Here is a 20,901-nt window from a genome sequence, read left to right on the forward strand (position 1 = left end):
AAAGATTAATTTCAATAAATATTTTGTCATTCCTACTAGCAATGGTAGCTTATTTTCTTTAACTTGGAGGGGGACATTATATTTTTAAAAACAGGTATCTCTTGTTTTTACTGAATGAATGAATTAAAAATAATTTATCAAGGATTTTTCATGTACAAAGTGCTAAGTACTAGAGATTCAAAAAAGAGAAAAGCTAGACAGACCTTGCTCTCAAGGAGCTCACATTCTAACAGGAGGAGATAACACAATATAGGTGGTTTCAGCTACAAGTCAATGGCAAGACCCAGTGGTCCTTAAGGTTTAGTGGCAAAGAGGATTGTACATCTTCTTTAATGTCATTTCTGTTGATAAAGCTGTATATCCATTTTTTATGTTGAACTGTTTAATAATGCCAAGGATCTTCATTCTGAAACATATACCAATCTCTTCCTGTTTCGAGGAAGTCATTCCTAAAAAAGAGTTTAAAAAAAAGTAGAAAGAAAAAAAAAGCAGTTGAGCAAAATCAACTACTATATCAATTAGTTCTGACAGTCTGTGCAATGTTCGACATCCACATCCATAATCTTTTTCTGCAAAGTAAGGAAGCAGAGGTATCTTTTCAATTCCTTTTTTGGGGCCAAGTGTGGCTTACTGACATATTTATCCCCGAGTAATGGATTCTGGCCTTTAGAACGGATTAGTTTTCAATGATTTCCTTGGTCTTTTTCAAGCACCTGTATTTTGCTTTTTTTTTTTTCCCTATAGGAGGATGGGCAGGAAAGAAATTACATGTTTCTCATGAGTACAGGAGAAACCCTAGGATTTTTCTTTACTCCACCCACTTAGAGTTTAGTTAAAAGCTACTACTTCTGCTGAATAACAGGAAGCGAACATGGCCCAGAACTCCAAAGTTATTGAATACATTGATGAAGCTTTGGAAAAATCTAGAGAAACTGCCCTTTCTTGCCTTCTTTTCTCTTATCAGGGAATCACTTACCCAATCACCATATGCAATGCAGAAACTTTCCAAGCACTGGACCACTTTGAAGCCAGAAGAGAGGACATAGTGCTGGCATCTTATCCCAAGTGTGGTAAATATAACCCATTTGATACAACCTTCCCCCTGAAAAAAAAAACCCAAAAATCTAGTCTGTGAATTTTAACATATTAAATAATGCATCATAAAACAAGATAGCTAACAAATTGCCATTTGTAATTTTGTGTCAATGTACAAATAGGACATTTTCAGAAGGAAATATACTATTATTTTATTTCTATTAAGATTAATTTTCAGTAAGGTGATTTTTACTTAAATACTACATGTTTGGGCATTCTCTACCCCCCCCCTTGTTTCCAACTAATTTTCTTTTGCTTACTGTGGTATAGGATCAAACTGGCTTCTCCAGATCTTTAGTGAATTAATATGTGCCATCTCCCCCCAAAAGTATGAACATCCAGAATTTCCAGTTCTTGAATGTGGAGACCCAGAAAAATATCAGGTTAGTATCTTAGCTATGAAATTATAGAAGTATCAACATAGGAAAGGAATCTTTCCATCCATTTGGTAAGTCCTAGTTTAGTAAATAAGAGCATCTAAATTTGAAAGATATTCATGACTAGCTGAACTTTGTTTAAAGGGTCTAAAACTCAGAAGAGAGAGTCATGAGTAGTACAGAATGCAGCTCTAAAGTCCAGGACTCATCCCTGTCATTTTACACTAACGATCCTAAACCATTTGCTAATGAGAAACTACATTTGATATAATCAAAATGTTACGACTTTTGAGGAAAGATGTGGTGCTTCTTTTCCTATTGTGATCCCCGGCCAGCATCAGGTTGGTTTCTAGGTGAACCACACAAACCTCATGATTAACATGTAACTTACAGATACTTTCTGGGATACAGAAGGCTATTTAGTAAATTTGATGTCTTTTAAATATTTTACTTAACAGAGGGCTATGCCATCCATATTCTGGTTCCAACTGTATTTGACATGGCACTCCTTTAATCCAGAAATGTGCTGGCTGGGGAATCAAATTTTATGTAACAGGTTTCTTTGGTGAGGAAACATTACAGATTAAGATACATTAAAGGTCTGGGGTAGATTGGTCTCTAAGGAATGTTCCCAGAATCATGTAACTATTTCCCTAAGATTTTCATGGGTTTCATAGTATATCAAGCTGGAGTGATCATCCAGTCCAAATTCCTCATTTGAAAGATGAGGAAACTGAGTCTCAAAGAAGTCAAGTGACTCACTCAAGGTGATACTGGTAGTAAGTAGTAAAAGGGTGAGTTGGATCATAGTTGGCTAGACTATTCAAAGTATGAGATGCAGGAAGCGACTTTACAAGAATCATCATAAGCCAAGGCTTATTTTGAGGATGTGCAGGAGCAGATAAATTCAGAGCCTTCTGGAGTAGAAGTCTTATATCCAATTTGGTATTGGTATAAAAGTACTGCACCTCTGGTTACAGAGTCAGTACTACTGACCAAAGTCAGTTCCAGTCTATCCTTGGATAGATAGATAGGTAGGGAAAAAAAATTTGTTAAGCACTTATTATTTGTGAGGCATTGGGCCAAGCACTGAGAATACAAATACAAACTGAGAAGACAACCCCTGCCTTCAAGGAGCTTATATGCTAATGGGGAAAGAAGACACAGAAAGAGGAGCTTGGAAAAGAGAGCACTGTGCAGAAAGTGACTGAAGTCCTGTGCCCCAGCAAGAGAAGGCAAAAGCAGACCCATCAAAGCTGAGAGCTTAGGGTAGAATCCAAATTACTTGTGAGGAGGAGGTGATAAAGATGGATATGTCAACAGTACTCGGCCATCACCATGAACAAGAAAATATATAAAGGGATAGAAGGCTAGCAAAGTGATCCTTCCATTGAAGCAATAACCGAGTTATTTTAGGAATTATGACTCCACATCTGGAGCAAGTCAACAGCACTGTAACTTTGGGTAGCTAACTGTGGCAGTGTCAAGAATTGGGCTCCATGGATGGGAGGCAAGAAGTAATCTTTAGGTTCAAGTGAATTGGGGTATTATCCCTGGGGAAAGGCTGCTTGTTCAAGTAGTTTAATAAAAAATTTCCTGTTGAGTTAAATGTATTTCCACTGTCAACTTTCTCTATGTGTATTCTACCCTTCTTTGATCAGTTCACATAAAAGTGAGGTTCAAATGTTGCCAATTCTCCCCATCCTTTCCTTTTTATTTGTATGATTTTCTATTTACACTGATGATTATAAATTCCATCACATCCTTCTGCTTTTCCCACCTGTTTATTCCTTTTCTTCCTTTTCTTTCTTCTCTTAAAATCATCAAAACATAACAAAACCATCTCTCTGTCATAACGAATTCCCTCTGTGACCCCTGATGACATGAAGGCTCCCAAGAGAAATTTGTATCATCTCTTCCTATTATAATTTAAATACTTAATCCTCATTTAATCTCTCTTCATTGCTTACTCATATTTAGTTTTACATTTCTCATGGCTCCTGTGTTTATATTTCAAAGTTTTTACTCATTTCTGGTCTTTTCATTAGAAATGATTGGAAGCTCCTTTTAAATTGAGTAGGGATGGTTCCATTCTTTGTATTTGTATCCCCAGAACCTAATGCTATGCTTGGTACATAGCAGGAACTTAATAAATGCTTGTTGATTTACTGATCAAATCAATGACTCCCAAAAACTGATAATAAAGCATGCTTTATTAGGAGAAATATAATAGATTTGAGGTGTAGAATGAGACATATGTTCTCAAACATGGTCACTATGTGGATTTTTTCTGCTTGATTATTTATTTGCTACAGGGAATAATGTTTTTTGTTTGTTTTTTTAAAGGGGAAGGGAATTAGGAGTGAAAGACGCTAATGATAATGATGACAAATATAAATATATATATATATATATGTGTGTATACATACATATATATATATATATATTATATACACACACACATATATACATATATACATACAGGTGATCTGATAGTTTTCATTCCTATTGACCCAATAGCTAAATTATGTAAGGACTAAGTGAAACTGTGATGATGTGTGGTTAAACCTTAAAGAACTTTATCTATGTCTGTCAGCAATTTCTGTTATTGTTTTACATTTTTTTTCTTTCCTGTGATGAGGGGAGGGTAACTATTTCTGTAGTCATTAAATATGTCATAAACCATGTGTTTAATCCTAAAGAATTCTCCAGTTATATAGGGGCATGTAAACAAGGCATGATCACACACACCCTCCCCCCAATGAGGCTACAACTAGAAACAGGGGAAGGGTGACTAGATAGTGTTTCTTTTGGGGATACTAAGATAAGCCCATGGAATAGCACACCCCTTACAAACAATGCAGCATATGGGGGTTTTTTCCTGCAGAAAAGGGGATGTCTACAATGTAACTATGTAAAATTGGGGGTGAGTGTACAGTGATCAGAAGAGATTGTTGCATAGAGTCTGAATGCAGACCAAAGCATACTATTTTTCATGGTTTGGGTTTATTTGTTTGTTTGGTCTGTGTCTTCTTTCACAAGATGAATGATATGGAAATGTGTTTCACATGATTGCTCATATATAACAAATCAATTTGCTTACCATATCAGGGAACGAGGAGGAGAGGAGGGCGAGAGAGAATCAGGCACTCAAAATTTTTAAAAAATGAATGTCCAATATTATTTGTACATATAATTGGGGGGAAAATAACATTATTCAAAAAAAGGAAGAGATCATTGCCACCAACATTAGAGATGAATCAAGGCATATTATCAATCAGCAAATACTTATTAAGCACTTACTGTGTGCCAGGCACTGTGTTAAATCTTTTTGATATATTTTAGAAAAAACAGTATCTACCTTCAAGGAGATTACATTCTAATGAAGAAGACAATATGCACATAAATAGGTATATACAGAATACATACAGAATAGATGGAAATTAACCTCAAAGAAAAGGAAAGGAAAGGAGGAAAGAAGGAACTTCTACTATATTTCTGTTGAAAGGTTGGAAGCATGCTTTGTCATCAATTTTTTGAAGTCATTGAATGGATCAGTAAATTAACAAGCATTTATTAAGTACCTACTATATACCAGGTACAGTGTCAGGTGCTGGGTATACAAATACAAAGAATGAAACAAACCCTACTCAGCTTAAAAGGAGCTTCTAAGCCTTCCCAGTTATTAAGTGTCTAGTATGCTCTGTACTGTACTAAATGCTGTACAAAAATTATCTCATTTGATCTTCAAAATAACCTTGGAAGATAGGTGCTGTTATTATACCCCATTTTACAGTTGAGGAAATTGAGGTAGACAAAGACTAAGTGACTCCCCCAGGGTCATACAGCTAGAAGGTGTCTGAAGCTGGATTTGAACTCAAGTTCCATGATTGACACCAGGCTCCATGTTTTATCCATTGCATCACCTAAATGATTTTAGGCAATAATAATTTCCCTGGATTTCCATTTCCTCCTCTATAAAATAATGGAGTTGGACTAGATGACCTCTAAGATCCCTTCTAACTGTACACCTATGATTCTATTATAATAAGTTTATATGCATATAGCTTTTAAAAATGTATAAAGATACACATACATAATATCTCACTTTAATCCCTAACTAATCCTGTGAGGAAGATGCATAAATGTATTATCATCCCCATTTTGTAGAAGAGGAAACTGAGGCTCAGAGTTGCCGTGATTTGCCATATAGCTATTGTACAGGAGCCAGAGGTGAATGCTTGCATTCTTTCCTCTACATTATTCTGCCTCCTCGTTCGTTTGTTCAAGTTCCCAGAACATGGCCTCTTCAGTTTTTCCTCAATTCAAGATTGTATTACATTGGAAACTTTTTCTTTTACTCCCCAAACTGTTGTTGCCAAGACTGAAACTGTTACCATAAAGACTGAAATAACTCCAGTCCACTTTCAAATTTTAAGATTACTCATTTTCCTGTTTCAAAATTGTAACCTCCCAAGAATATCAAAGAAACTCATTTTAAGAAACATTTCAAATTTAGCATTATAGTTTTCTCCTGGTTTATATCCACAAATATTGCATTCAGTGCACTGACAGATACAAAAATCTAGGTCAAAACTAGCCAAGACTATAACTTGCTGTGCCTATGGAAATTCAAATACATATTTATGTCTTCATTATTTTTTGCTGGTATTCTCTTTCACTGTCCACATTAATCATAGCAACCAATGGATAGGTTCCTCCCCACCCTATTTTTTTTTTAACAGATATTCAAGGCTATTAGGAACAAAGGGTCTTTTTGCTTTGGCTAAATAATATCTCTTGGTAGATATTATCCATCTTGCATTTTAACTGGCCTTTCTTTGAAAAGAGGAGTTTTTATTTATTAAGCACACAGTGCACAGATCACCCTGGAGAATGTTTCCGTATTGCTATGGTTCCAGCCCTACTCTCCCCCTCCCCCCCCACCCCCGACCCCATTCCAGTGTGTTCTCTACATTTAACATCGTAGCTTTTGCAAAGGGATATTTACTTCATATGGCAGCTAGGTGGTGCAGTGGATAGAGTGCCGGGCCTGAAGTCAAGAAGATTCATTTCCCTGAGTTCAAATGTGACCTCAGATACTACCTGTGTGACTCTGGGCAAGTCATTTAACCCTGTTTGCCTCCATTTCCTCAACTATAAAATGAACTGGAGGAGGAAATGACAAACTACTCCAGTATCTTTGCCAAGAAAATCCTAAATGGGGCCACAAAGTGTTGGACATGACTGAACATTTACTTCATATTTAGCAAGAGCAGAAGTTACAAGGCATTTCCTCTCAATACTTTAGGGCACAGTTTTCTCTATATCATTTCTCCCCCCAGAGAGAGGAGGATCAAAATTAATACATTTTCTACATAGGATTTATCCCATCAAGTTCACTTCCAAATTCAGCTTTAGAAAATGAATCAATTACTATACCTTCCTCTTAGATCTCCTAGGGCTCTGACTGCTCAAGCAGATCTTTGCTTCTCACTATCTGGCTTCTGGCAAATTCAGACATAGACTGCAAGTTCCATTCCAAGCTTTTGAAGCTTTCAAGGCCATTGTAGCTATTTCTAATATTCCTTCACCTGAAGTAGGAAAGAAGAAAGGCAAAGAGGCCAAGAAGAGTGTCTTGTGTTCATAGGCCACATATTGGTCCCAAAGGAGGAGGGCTTGAGGCCTCTCCTCATCTAAAGGTTTATAGCCTGTGTCTCTTTCCTGAATAGCATCTAGACAGGAAAGAACAAGACAAATAAACTTAGTAACCAGGTTTTGCTGGTTGACTAATTTCAATTCAGCAGCCAATCAATAATCTATCCCTTATCCACATGGTTAGTAGAACTGAATCAATTACAAAATGTTTGTATTTATTCCAAATCATGGAACAAGGCATTGCATTACCTATCTTCATGCATTTCTGGAAGCAAGTTCCCCAACCTCTTCCATATGGGCTAGCTGTAAGCAGACTATGTTTTGCATGCTCTGAAGAAGAAACTCCTTTGATCAGATCCCCATTACATTTATATGAAAAGAGATCTACCATGAGCAAAAGGTCTAATGTGCTATCATTGATGGCATAGTTATCTCTGCAAATAGAACATTAAGGTCCTTAGGAACAAAGATTGTTTCATTCTTTGTTTTTATATCCTAAGCACCTAAATCAGTGCCTAACGCATGATAGATAATAAATTAGCAATTATCATTGGTAAGTTGTTTGATACCTAGGAATTTTGATTAAAAAAAACCATTTCAGAAAGGAAATCCCTTTTGCCTCTTCCCATCATTAATAAGGCAGAAATGTAGAAGGGTTTTGAAGGCACAGAATGACAGAAGAAGCCACAGCTAGAAAGAGATAAGCAATCTGAGAGACCACAAGGAAAAACAGCATGAGATAGGCAGAGGGACTTAATAAAGAGTGAAAGACTGAATGTAAAACCAAAGCTGGGGCCTGAGAAGCCCTCATTCACTGATGAAAAATGGAGATACTGAAGTGCTAGTCAAACTATGGATGGGAAGTAGAAGATCCAATCTAATAATGGAGGGAAAGGTTAGGGAGGAAAAGGGAGAGGACAAGAGAGGAGTTTCCTAAAGAAGTATATAGGACTGGCTTCCTACCCAGGCTAAGGAATGAATAGTCCTAACCTTGAACATATAGCAATCTTCCTTCACTTGTTTTTTTTTGTGTTTGTTTGTTTTTGTTTTTTACAGAGGATGAAACAATTCCCATCTCCAAGGATTTTGGCAACTCATCTTCAGTATGACAAACTGCCCAAGTCCATCTTCACAAACAAAGCCAAGGTGAGTGTCTACAGGATGCCCTCTCCACTGCCATTGAAATGCTCACAGTGACCTTAGTTCATTTCCTCATCACAAAGTTTTATTGAGGTCAGATACCCAATGGGGTTGGTCTCAGTTTTTTTTTTAAATATATTTTACTGATACTTTTGGTCTTCATGTCACAGGAATTCCCCTCACCTTATTCCAGGATGAACTCTTCATTATCACACTTATTCATGATAAAGTAAAATATCCAAAAGAGACAACATTTTATTATGGTGTAAGAATTTCTGATTCCTTTACTCCATTATTATTTGGGTTCAATATAGCTATCTTTAATTGTGAAGAAAGTCACATAGCAAAGCTGAGGCTTTCTTTAAGGTGCGTTAAACCAACTGAGACTTCCAATTATTCTTTAACAGAGGTAAGAAATTGTAAAATAATTTACAACCACCTCATGGTTGTAAAACCTAAATGACCCCCTTTTCTATTCTTTATTGATAAATTCTCAACCAGCTCTGACATGATTTCTCTTCTTTAATTATGTTTTGGCTATAAAACTTCTTCCTCTCAATTAACCCATTAAAAACTTTCCAAGTGTATCTTTGAAATGTACATCTCATAAGCCTATCCTTGAAATGTAAATCTTACAAGTGTATTTGTGTAAGGTAAATCTTTATTTTTCCTCTAGTGCAAGTATGGATTCCTGTCTCCTTTTTGGTGTCTATAAATCCAAAAATTATAATCTTTACCTTCATCACTTTGATGTGATTAGAAACTATACAAGCTTTAGGAAATCTCTGTTCTTGTTCAGAGATGATTGAGAAACTCCAAATCTATGCTGAAACATACATAATAAACCTTGGCTTTGCCTCCTAAATCTCAACATGGGTCCTCTGAAATTACAGTTGGTTCTTGTATTCATCAGAGATCTTAAGTCTTTCAAAGTTGTTTGTCTTTACAGTGTTGTTATTGTATAAGTTGTTCCCGCAGTTCTGCTCACTTCACTCTGCATCAATTTATAGAAGTTTTTTCAGGTTTCTCTGAAATCATTCACCCCATAATTTCTTACATCATAACAGTATTCCATCACATTCATATACCATAATTTGTTCAGTCATTCCACAAATGATGGACTTCCAGTTCTTTGCCACTACAAAAAGAGCTGCTATATTTTTTGGGTGTGATGCAAATATTATTTCCTCTTCCTTTGATGGGTATATAGGTCTAATAGTGGTATTACTGGGTCAAAAGGTAAGCGCAGTTTAGCAATTTTTTGGGTAGAGTTCCAAATTGCTTTTCAGAATGGCTGGACCAATTCAGAGTTCCACCAACAGTGTACTACTATACTTGTTTCCCTGAAGACCCTCCAACATTTGTCATTTTCCTTTTCTATCAACTTTGCCAATATGATGGGTATGAAGTGGAATGTTACAGTTGGCAAGACTGAAGGCTCTTTCCACCTCCAAATCCTGCCCCCCCCAAGGCACTCAGAGAAATATAAATAAGATGAAATTCCTACTTACATGGAGCTTCTGACCTAATAAAACATGGATAATGAATAAATAATAGGAATAAATAATCAGAATTTCAACTTCCCCTTTTACCACCTTTCCCTTTATTATATATAGCTTTGCTATTCCATTCCTTAAAGAAAATAAGGTAATGATAATAATATCTTATATTTGAATAGGGCTTTTCAGTTTACAAAGTGTTTTTATATACATTTTTTGTAGTTGTAGAAATTGGATAACTTGCTCAAAACCACATATAATTAGTAAAGAGTAGAACAAGAACTTAAACCTAGGTATTCTAACTTCAGTTCCCAGGGCTCTTTCAACCATAGCACACCACAGCACACACATAGAAGAGAGCAAAAGACATGATAAGGGAGCAATCATTCATTAAGCACCTACTATATACTAAGCACTTCATAAGTATCATCTTATTTGATCCTTACAACAACTGCTGGAAGTAGGTACAATTATCATCCTCATTTTATAGTTGAGGAAACAGAGACTCAGTAGGTTGAGGTGATCTGTTCGAGGTCCTTAAGCATTATAGAGAGACCTTGAACCCAAGTCCTCTGCTACAGAGCTAGTGTATGCTCCATTAATCCGTACTGCTCTTATCTCCACAGCAAGAGGTATTTTTTCTACTTGTTAATCAAATGTCGGAGTATAAAATGAAATTGTTTACATTAGTTCTTTTGTTAATTGAATAAGCATAAACTTAAGGTAGACTGAACTCTTTTTTTTCCTTTTCAGATATTGGTGATGTTTAGAAATCCAAAAGATACAGCAACATCTTTCTTTCATTTCCACAATGATGTCCCTGATATTCCAAGCTATGGCTCTTGGAATGACTTCTTCAGCTATTTCATGAAAGGACAAGGTATAGTTGCTTAAAGAAACATTGTCATTTCAGATAAATAAATGTTGTAAATATGTTTCAAAGCTAAGAAAGAAAGCAAGACTTTTAATAGAATCTGTGGTCAAATAAATAGAATAGTATCAAAGAATCATATTGTTTTAATACTATAAAACACTTCAGAAACCATTTTCCAGATAAGGAAACTGAGTTCCACAGAATCTTTTGTTGTTTGTTGTTATTTGTCCTTTGTTCTTGAAAAGGACTAATGGCATCAGGAGGATGATGTCTTGACTTGCAAGTGAATTGGATTTAAATGGGGCAGAACTGTGCAAAGTCACTAGCCTCACTCTCTCCTCCGGAGTCATTGGAGTCCAATGGCAAGACATAAGTCATGATGACTGGTGATGGCCCAGCAGTTCTTTTACATTGCTAGTTGTACCGTTGTCTCTGGGCTTTAAAATATCAAGTTATTAAGATTCATGATTGCCTTTGGTAACGTGTTGAATCAATCAACAAGCATTTTTAAGTGTCTACTATGTGCCAGACAGTGTGCTCAGGGGTGGGTATGCAAAGACAAAAATGAAACAGCACCTGCCTTCAAGGAATTGACATTCTATTGAAGTAAAAGAACATATAAAAAGGTACAAGTTTAAACAAAATAAATATAAGGCAAATATAAGGATCTGCCTATGGAAGAACTCTTACAAAAACATATTATTTAGGCAGATATACTAGAAAATGAACAAATCAGGATAGAAATGAGTTGTCCAAGTCTCTTTATCATCATCCTCATCATCCTTATCCTCATCCTCATCCTCATCCTCCTCATCCTCGTCCTCATCTCTATCTCATATTTACCATAGCACTTCATTTAGCAAATCACCTTCACAACAACTCTGTGAGGCTGGTAGTACAGGCATTATTACCCCATTCTATAGATAAGAACACTGGAGGCCTTCGGAGCCACATTCATGATGACACTAGTAAATAAATAACTGAGGTGATTCGAATTCTGGTTTCTTCCTTGGAGGTCTTCAAGTAGAGGGTGGATAACCAGATGTTTGGTATGTTATACTAGAGATTCTTTTTGTACATGAGTCGGACTAGATAGACATTAATATCCCTTCTGATGCAAAAATTTTGTGATATTGTGAAATGCTGGGTTTCCTGTTTTGAAGTCATGCCCTGGAGCTATTATGCCATATCAAAAAGCCATATTTTATCTACTGCAGCATGTGATCAATACCCCTGTCCTTTCTCTTCAGCAACTACAGAGAAACATGTGTGGGCAGAGGAAGGGGAGGTGCTGCCACTGGTGACAACCTACTTTCTTCACTGTCTATTCTTCTTCTACATTTTGGCACTATAGAATCATTGAATATTGGTTCTAGAAGGGACTCTAGAGATAATTTCATCCTTCTTCTTATCTACAGTTTATGCATTTGAAGCCAATGGGCCAAGTCTAAGAAAAAGAAACTGCACTGAGTACAGTGCCCATAACAGCTGCTATAGGAGACAAAATCTCATTTGGTCCTAGACAAGTTTTTGTATTCTAGATTGTTTCAATTTTATTTTACCTATTTAACTGAGGTGCCAATATATTTTAGGAACCAGAACCTAAAAATATTTCTAATATATTTAATGGCACCTGAATCAGTAATTCTCAAATTTTTCATCAGGTGATCATTGCTTTTCCTGCAACTTATTTTGATGGAATAAAAAGGGGAGACATGGCTTCTGTTACTGAGGTGGAAAAAACTCAGCAATTTATTTTGTTCTCTTCAGAGAGTACTAGAGAAGGATAAGGAATGAAATGATAATAGAAAATAAATCAAATGATAAAATTCAAAGCAATTAAGGGTGAAGGAAGCTTATTGTAAGGGCTACTTAATTTCTCAATATATGTTGTTCCCCCTGACTCAAGTCTCTCCCTCTCCATTCCATCCACCACACAGCTACCAATGTGATAATCCTAAAGCATATGTCTGACCGTGTCGCTCCCCTTCTCAAAAATCTCCTTGTTGCCTCTAAGAAAAGATATAAACTTCTCTTTTGGCACTTAGTTTCCAGACTACTTTTCCAGTGTTGTTGTTCAATTATGTCTGACCCCATTTGGGGTTTTCTTGGCAAAGATACTGTAGTGGTTTGCCATTTCCTTCTTTGACTCATTTTACAGATGAGGAACTGAGGCAAACAGGATTGTGTCTGTAGTGTGTGAGGCCAGATTTGAATTCAGGAAAATGTATCTTCCCAACTCCAGGCCTGGCACTCTATCCCCTACACCACCTCGCTGCCCCACATTGTATGCTATTGCCCATTACTCTTCTTCACATTCTGTATGGTTCTCCCAAAATTGCTCTACTTGCTGTTTCTTACACATGACATTCCATCTCCAATCTCTGTAACTCTGCCCAGAATATCATCTATGTCTAGAATGTACCTGCTCCTAACATCCACCTCTTAGAATCCCTTCAAAGTATCATGCTACTCAAGGATCTCATGAGATACTCAAGGAACTGATACTTAAGACCTTTTCTGTTCCCCTCAGCTCCTAATGCCTCTTCCTCAGTCCCTAAATTACCTGGTACTTACCTTCTATACTGAGGGTCCCCAAAGTCTTAATAAAGTTTTAAGCTTAAAAACTTAAAACTGCACCAGGTCTTTCAAGGACACACTCTTTATTTCATATGTATTTACTTATATGTGTTCAGATAATTTCTCTTAACAGAATAAAAGCTTCTTGAAGCAGGGATTGTTTTTTGTTTTTTGGTCTTAGCACAGCATCTGGCACATAATAACCACTTAATAAAACCTTGTTGAATGACTGATTAGTCGATGTGCTAAATGGTACATATGAATGAACTTGGCTATCAAAAGCAAAGTCAAACTACCCCAGTGGTTGGAATAAGACAGAAAAGAACATATACATGGGTAAATGTGATAAAGGCACACATTTAGGTGAGATGAGACTGCGTATCTGCAGTTTGGTTAAAATGACTGGACATGATATAGAGAAAAATCTTTTTCCAGACTTGAGCAGGTAAGAGTGAACTTAGCTGAAGTAGCCCAGACCAAAATAAAAACTAGAGATGCTTTCTGTCACACTGTCAGGGTCTTGACTGTGTCTAGGTCTCAGGTTTTTCCTACTTTTATTTCTGTGTTCTTAATTGTTTCCTTGTTCCTGGACAGTTTGATTGTCTCACCAAAACAAACAAACAAGCAAACAAAAAGCAACAACTCAACAACAAAAAGAAGCAAAGCTTAAAACTCTGACAAATAATTTATACTATTTTATTATTTACAAATAGTTTGTCCTAGATCATGTCTGGGTAGAGATTAGAATGTAGAATTTGTATAACATAGATATATCCATACAGTTATATTTAGGATATCCACTAATGATGTAGTAGAAAGAGAACTAAAATTGGAGTACTGAATTCAAAGTTACAGGACCTGAGTTCAAATCCCAGTCTTGCCAGTGACTGCTTATGTGACTCTGGGCAAATCACATAACCTCTCTGGGCCTCAGTGAAATGAGAGAACTAAAATAGAAGACCTCTAGGCTCCCTTCCAACTATAAATGTATGATCCTATGTGAACAATTTATGCTCTTTTTTCTTTGAATAATATTTTATTTTTCTCTATTACATGTAAAAACAATTTTTAACATTCATGTCTTAAAAATTTTGAGTTCTAGATTCTCTCTCTCCCTCTTTTCCTCTCCTCCCCCTTCTGTGAGATAGTAAGCAATTTGATATAGGTTATATGTGTACAATGAAAACCAGATTTCCATATTAATCGTGTTGTGAAAAAAACACAGACCAATAAAAAAAACACAAAAGAATAAAGTGAAAAATAGCATGCTTCAGTCTTCATTCAAATTCTTTCAATTCTTTCTCTGGAGGTGGATAGCATTTTTCATCATGAGCCTTTGGAGTTATCTTGCATCACTGTATTTCTGAGAACAGCTAAATCACTCAGAGTTGATCATCATGCAATATTGCTGTTATTGTGTACAATGTTATCCTGGTTTTGCTCTTTTCGCTTTGCATCAGTTCAGAACAATTTATATTTTAAAGTACTATATGACCATACATAATGTTAAATAAATACAACCTAATGACCAAAATTTCATGGCTGCCACAAGACCATACTAACAGACTTTTAGGGTCGGGGGTGGCAAGACCAGAACTGTGATTTCATTGGTTTAGGAAAGTCCTAGTGAGGAGATTCTGTTAATGAATATGGGTACCTTCTCTTCAAGTTGCCGTCTTGAGGAGTTTCTTGGGTCATTGAGAAGTTAAGTGCCTTGACAAAGATTACACAGTACGTATGTTTCAGAGATGGAACCTGAACCCAGGTCTTCCTGTCTCCAGGACCTGTTTTCTACCATTACAGCATATTGCCTCTCTATTCCTAAGCCTTTTGAATTTGGCAGGATCTGCCAGATTATATTATGACCTAGTCTTCAAGCATGTATACTATGATAAGATACTGAAATAGGACTTGAGTGAGGCTACATATGAATATATTAAAGCCTTATTCCTTATTTCATATTACTCCCTTTTGCTCCTCTCTGTTCTAGTCCAATTAGACTACCAGCTGTTCCCCAATGCTGATGTTTCAACTCTGGCCTTTTGTATGGAATGTACCCCTACCTCATCACTATCTCTCAGAATTCTGAACTCCTTTCAAGGATCAACTCAGCTGCAGCTTTGCCCATGAAACTCTCCCTGACCCCCTGCTGTTAGTTGCGCCATTCCTTCTCAAAGTGTCTTTTTTTGGTCAATATATTGTATTTTCCTCTTCCTCGTTCCCAGTTGAATGAAAACTTCTTGAAGGCAGGAGCTATCTCATTTTGTCTATGAATCCCCAGGACTTGGGACAATGCTTGGCACATAGTAGATTTTTAACAAATGTTTATTGAATTTAATTTGTAACATAGTCCTCTACTTCTTTGACCTCATTTATTGAAATGTCTTATAGTGTGTTTTTGGTCTGTTTTTTAGTTTCTTGGGGAAGCTACTTTGACTATGCAGTCAATTGGAACAAAACCTTGATGATGAAAACATTATGTTTATACTATATGAAGATCTGAGAGAGGTGAGAAATCCAGGTTGTTGATATTTTCGAGTAAAATGTATTTTAAGTCACATAACAAAGCATTTGGAGACATTATAGCTGAATCATAGTTTAATGCTTTTACTTGAAGCAGTAAACAACTTTAGTAAGGGCATGAAAACATAAATGTATGGTCAAGTAAGTTGTCCAGTGTGGCTAGAGTACCGAGAGTATAGAGGTCAATAACATTAAATAAAACTGAAATGGTAGAGTAGTACCATAATTGATAGAAAAAGCCACTAGAATTTTACAAGGTATGCAAAAAGGAGCTATGGAAGTTTTTTTTATATGACAGATCTGTATGTGAGTTTTTTGTTTTTGTTTTTATTTTTTCCAGGCAGTGGAATAGAAGGGGAGGTCAGAGTTGGGAGAATGGTTCAGGTGTGAAAGAATTCACTTACACCTTCTCTGTAGCCATTGGTGACGAGTTCGGGGTGGACCCCCAAAATGTTGGGGTGCTACCTAAAATGTTGAGGAATACACATGTGGTTCCTGGTGTCCTGAAAGAATTCACTCAGTCTCCAAGTTAAAGAAAAGCATTTTGGGGGGTGATATACCCAAGTGGGCCTGTTCTCCATGAGGCAGAAAGGAGGAAGGAAATAAACATTTATATAGCACCAACTATGTGTCAGGCACTCTACTAAGTGATTCACAAAAAATTTCATTTGTTCTTCATAACAACCTTAGCAGGCAGGTGCCGTTATTATATCCATTTTACGTTTTAGGAAACTGAGGCAAATAGAGGTTTGTTTGCTTTTTAAGTGACTTGGGTCACATGGCTAAATGCCTGTGGTCACATTTGAGCTCAAGTCCTCCTGACTCTAAGCCTAGTACTCTATTCAGTACTAACCAGAGGGAAACTGGATTTCTTATCTTTGAAATACCTTGAACTGTTTATTACTCAGAATATGACTTAGTAGTCCCACATGCTTCATTTGTCATGATAAAGGTGAAACCTTCAACTTTCTATCAGAAGACAAAAATAGGGTGATTTCCCCACCACTTCCTTAGAGTAAAGTGCCTTACCTTGTTTAGAGGTAAATTCCTATTTTTGAATATTCATGCCTTGCTTTATTTTTCCCCCATTTAAGTTATGCATCAATCACTTGCTTGGCAGTTGAATCTTGGTCTCTGATTGTGAGTGAGTGCACTTTCCAAACTGAAGATGACTAATGGAGAGAGAATATGCTTAATGTACCCCCAGATGCTTGGCTATAGATTGCAAAGCTAAAGAAATGCTACCTTATACAATCAGAGCTGGGAGAGTGAATGATAACTTTGGAGAGAGAAATTAGTAAAAATTGTTTTAAAATAGATTTTTGTAAATACTTGCCTAGTTAAGTCTCTCCCTTCTCTAATCTGTCCTTAATAAAAGGATGGTCATTTGGCTGTCTCTCTTAGAGACAGTCATGGCAGTGGGTCCCTTAGGAGGGCCCAATTTTAGAACTGTAACTCCCATGCAATGCATGTCAAGCCAGATTGAGAGAAACAAAAACATGGACTTGACCTAATTGTTTGTCTCTTTCTTAGAGCAAATTCTATGAGAGGTTGACACCTTTTCAAGGAGGGGCTGAGGATGACCTCATGTCACCCTTGGACAGAGAAATTATCCCTATATTCAGACCCCTCCAAGCCTTGGCTATCAAGACAAAAGGATCTGTCTCCACTCAAGTTTGAGTAAAACACAATGGGCTTCCCCACCTTGGATTAAATTCTGTGTAAGGTTGAAGAGTTAATGCAATCTCATTATCAGTAATATCCTTCAAAACACTGAAGTCTGGGACTTTGGAAGAAAGTGGAGAGCTCTGAATTTCCCCAAGATATTGGTCATTAATAATTATTTCTTACAAAATCTTCCAAAGTTTCTCTGAATTCCTCATATTTATAATTTTTAATTTCACAATAATATTCCATTACATTTATGCATTGTAGTTCTTTTTTTCTAAATTTATTGATTTATTTTTAGTTTTCAACATTCACTTCCATGAGATTTTGAGTTCTAATTTTCTCCTCCTCCTTCCCCTTCCACCTTCCCAAGATGGCATGCAATCTGATATAGGCTGTACACATACATCCCTCTTAAACATTTTCACATTAGTCATGTTGTAAAGAAGAATTAGAACCAATGGAAGGAACCACAAGAAAAAAGAAACAAAACAAAAGAAAAAGAGAGAGAGCAAATAGTATGCTTCAATCTGCATTCAGACTCCATAATTCTTTTTCTGGATGTGGACAGCATTTTACATCATTAATCTTTTGGAGTTGTCTTAGATCCTTGCATTGCTGAGAAGAGCTAAGTCTATTAAAGTTAGTCATTGCACAATGTTGCTGTTACTGTGTACAGTGTTCTCCTGGTTCTCCTCACTTCACTCAGCATCAGTTCATATAAGTCTTTCTGCACTATAGTTTTTTCATCTATTTTCCATTCAGTGGTTACAAACTTTGATTCCAATTCTTTACTACCATAAAGAGTGCTACTTTGAATACTTTGTTATGTATTGGATTTTTAATTATGACTTTGGTTTCCTTTGGGGAACTTCTTACTTTACAAATGAGGAAACTGAGATACAGTGAAGTTAAGTGACTTGCCCAGGCCATACGTGTTGCTATAGGAATTTGAACTTGGGAACTCTGACTTTAAACCTAGTGCACTGGATATCCTCTTTTCACTAAAATAAGAAGCCAGGTCATCCTCCTTAAGTGTTTGAAGAGTTCCAGAGAAGGTTGTAAGAAGAGAGAAGAAAAGGTCTGAAACAATCCATGTAGGACAGGAGTTCCCAAGCTTGGGGACATGTATGCCTTTGGGCTGTGAGAAGCTTGGCAAAGTGGTATGGTGAATGCTTGGTAAATAACTATATTATCCTACTGAAATTAATTGATCTATTTTATTTATGTGCATATGCATGGTTAGCACTACTATTTATTTTGATATTGAATTGGGGGTATGGGAAAGTTTACTGAAAACCAGGGAGTAATGGGACCAAAAAAGCTTGGTAAACCCTCCTATAGAAACTAAGATAAAAGTCCATAAGGGTAGAAAAGAAGGAAGTGTTAAAGGCTACCTAGAGAATTTTGTTTTCAGAATCTAACTGCGGGAGTGAAACAAATGGTGGAATTCTTTGGATTCTCTCTGACGGGGGAGCAGATTCAGACTATTTCAGACCGGACCACCTTTCAAGCAATGAGAGCAAAGTCTCAGGAAACGCATGGTCCAATTGGGCCATTCCTTTTTCGAAAAGGTAAAGTTGCATTAGTTTTAGGAATTTTGAATTACTAAATTTCTTTAAAGAGTTACCTAGTGTCTAAAGGGAATTTGAAGTGCCCCCTTACCACATTCATTATTATTTAAAGAAAGTTAAAAGTAGGATAATTATGGTAAAGAAGGGACTGCTCAGTATGAAGTCAGGCTTGGTTTATTTATGATTTTGCCATTGATTGGTTTCATTAATTGGACCTTAATAAATGGACCTTAAATAAAACTTTCTGTTTTTCTGTTTGTGGTTCTATTTACTAATGGTATACAAAGAATATCTTGGGCTGATAGATTTAGAACTGGAAGGTACTTTGGAAGTTACCCAGTTTAAATGCTTTATATTTTCAGATGAGGAAATAATTTCAGATGGATGAAGTGACTTACTCCATTGTCATATGGATAGGGAAATGACATAGCCAGCATCCAAGCCCATATTCCCTAATTCCAAATCCATCCTCAACCTCACTGTACCATTCTTTCTGGTTAAGAGACTAGGCTAAACTTCCTACTGCATTCTTTTGACCAGAAAATTTAAATTCCAAAGGTAAAGGAAACTTGTACTTTCAACTTAAATCTTTCAACAATTCAAAAGTTTAAGGAAGAAGTATAGTCCTTTTGAATTTTAAAAATATTTGGGATGAGGAGAGGGGAGCACCTTACTTATTATTACTTGACTGGTTTAAAGTGTTAGATGATCCAGGAATATTTACATTTCATAATGAGCTTTAGGTAGAATGCTGGGTACGAAAACCTGTTGGAGGAGAAGGAAGAATTCTTTTGTGCAGGTCTTATAGCACACCACCATTTCCCTCTTAAACCCGGCATTCCTTATAAGAGAATCTGCAATGGCACTGTGACCTTTGTGACCCTGGAATAAATTCAAGGGGGAAAAACCTCTAGAGTGTTTTGGGGTTTTTTTGCCACAAAAGTGAAGTCACCTGATCATTTTGTTTTTTCTTGCAATTTATGTCATTGATTTTAGCCAGAAAATAATATTGTTGTTTGACTGTATATATCATTCCTCTTCTTTTTTGTGTGTCTTTTCTCACATATTCAAAATGAAAGCATTTGTTCTAAATAACAGTAAAATCCAGGAACTTCCATGTATAAAAAGGAACATACTAACTAAACTCTGGTCCTATTCTTTGTGTTTTCTAGGTGAAGTTGGAGACTGGAAAAATCTGTTCAGTGAAACTCAAAGTCAAAAAATGGATGAAAAATTCAATGAATGTTTAGCAGGCACTCCATTGGGAATGAAATTGAAGTATGATACACATTGTAAGACTTAACTTCAAATATATTGGTTGAATCAGATGATTTTTTTCTCTTCTTTCTGAAGTTACAAAGAATGAATCCAAACTGAAATTTGTAAATGTTATTGAGAAAATGCACATTCCAGATGTACTTTGTACTCTTTTGTACTATTATAGTTGGTAAAAAATATGCTGGCTGTCTTGGGCTCGTCCTTCTGAAATACCTTGGTGAGATCATTATGATTTAGAATCTGGTTGTTAGTTTTTGCAAGTTCAGAAATTTGGTTTTAACATTTTACCCAATGATGATCAGGCTCTGTAGGATTAACTCACTTTAACTGAATTTACAAGATACTGATGTGATATCAATGCATCAGATCAGAATAACTTCTTCCTGATACCAATAAGAATGGCCCACATTTTACTTTACAGTTTGCAAATCCTACCAATCTAACTCAACAAACATTTAATAAAAAACAATTCCTGCCCTCAAGGACCTTACATTCCAGATTAGTATACAAATAATACCCTGAGGAAGGAGGAAGTAGTAATGATTTAGTGGATTAGGAAAGGTGTCCTCTAGGGGGTGGCAAATGGATTGGTTTTAAAGGAAGTCAAAGATTTTAAGATGCAGAGATGAAGAAAG

At 36.3% G+C, this 20,901-nt stretch overlaps 1 protein-coding gene across 1 annotated transcript; it reads left to right on the forward strand.

Moving 5' to 3' along the window:
• The first annotated feature begins 871 nt into the window (after positions 1-871).
• Positions 872-20,316, forward strand: SULT6B1 (sulfotransferase family 6B member 1). Its single transcript, XM_020992689.2, is given in 8 exon segments — positions 872-1,070; positions 1,366-1,478; positions 8,187-8,276; positions 10,523-10,649; positions 15,638-15,679; positions 15,682-15,731; positions 18,832-18,988; positions 20,161-20,316. Coding segments are annotated over 8 exon segments (909 nt in total). The 3' UTR covers positions 20,292-20,316.
• Positions 20,317-20,901: the final 585 nt, after the last annotated feature.

Source organism: Phascolarctos cinereus, unplaced genomic scaffold, assembly GCF_003287225.1.
Source record: "Phascolarctos cinereus isolate Bilbo 61053 unplaced genomic scaffold, phaCin_HiC Scaffold_2;HRSCAF=192, whole genome shotgun sequence".
Classification (NCBI taxonomy): domain Eukaryota; kingdom Metazoa; phylum Chordata; class Mammalia; order Diprotodontia; family Phascolarctidae; genus Phascolarctos; species Phascolarctos cinereus.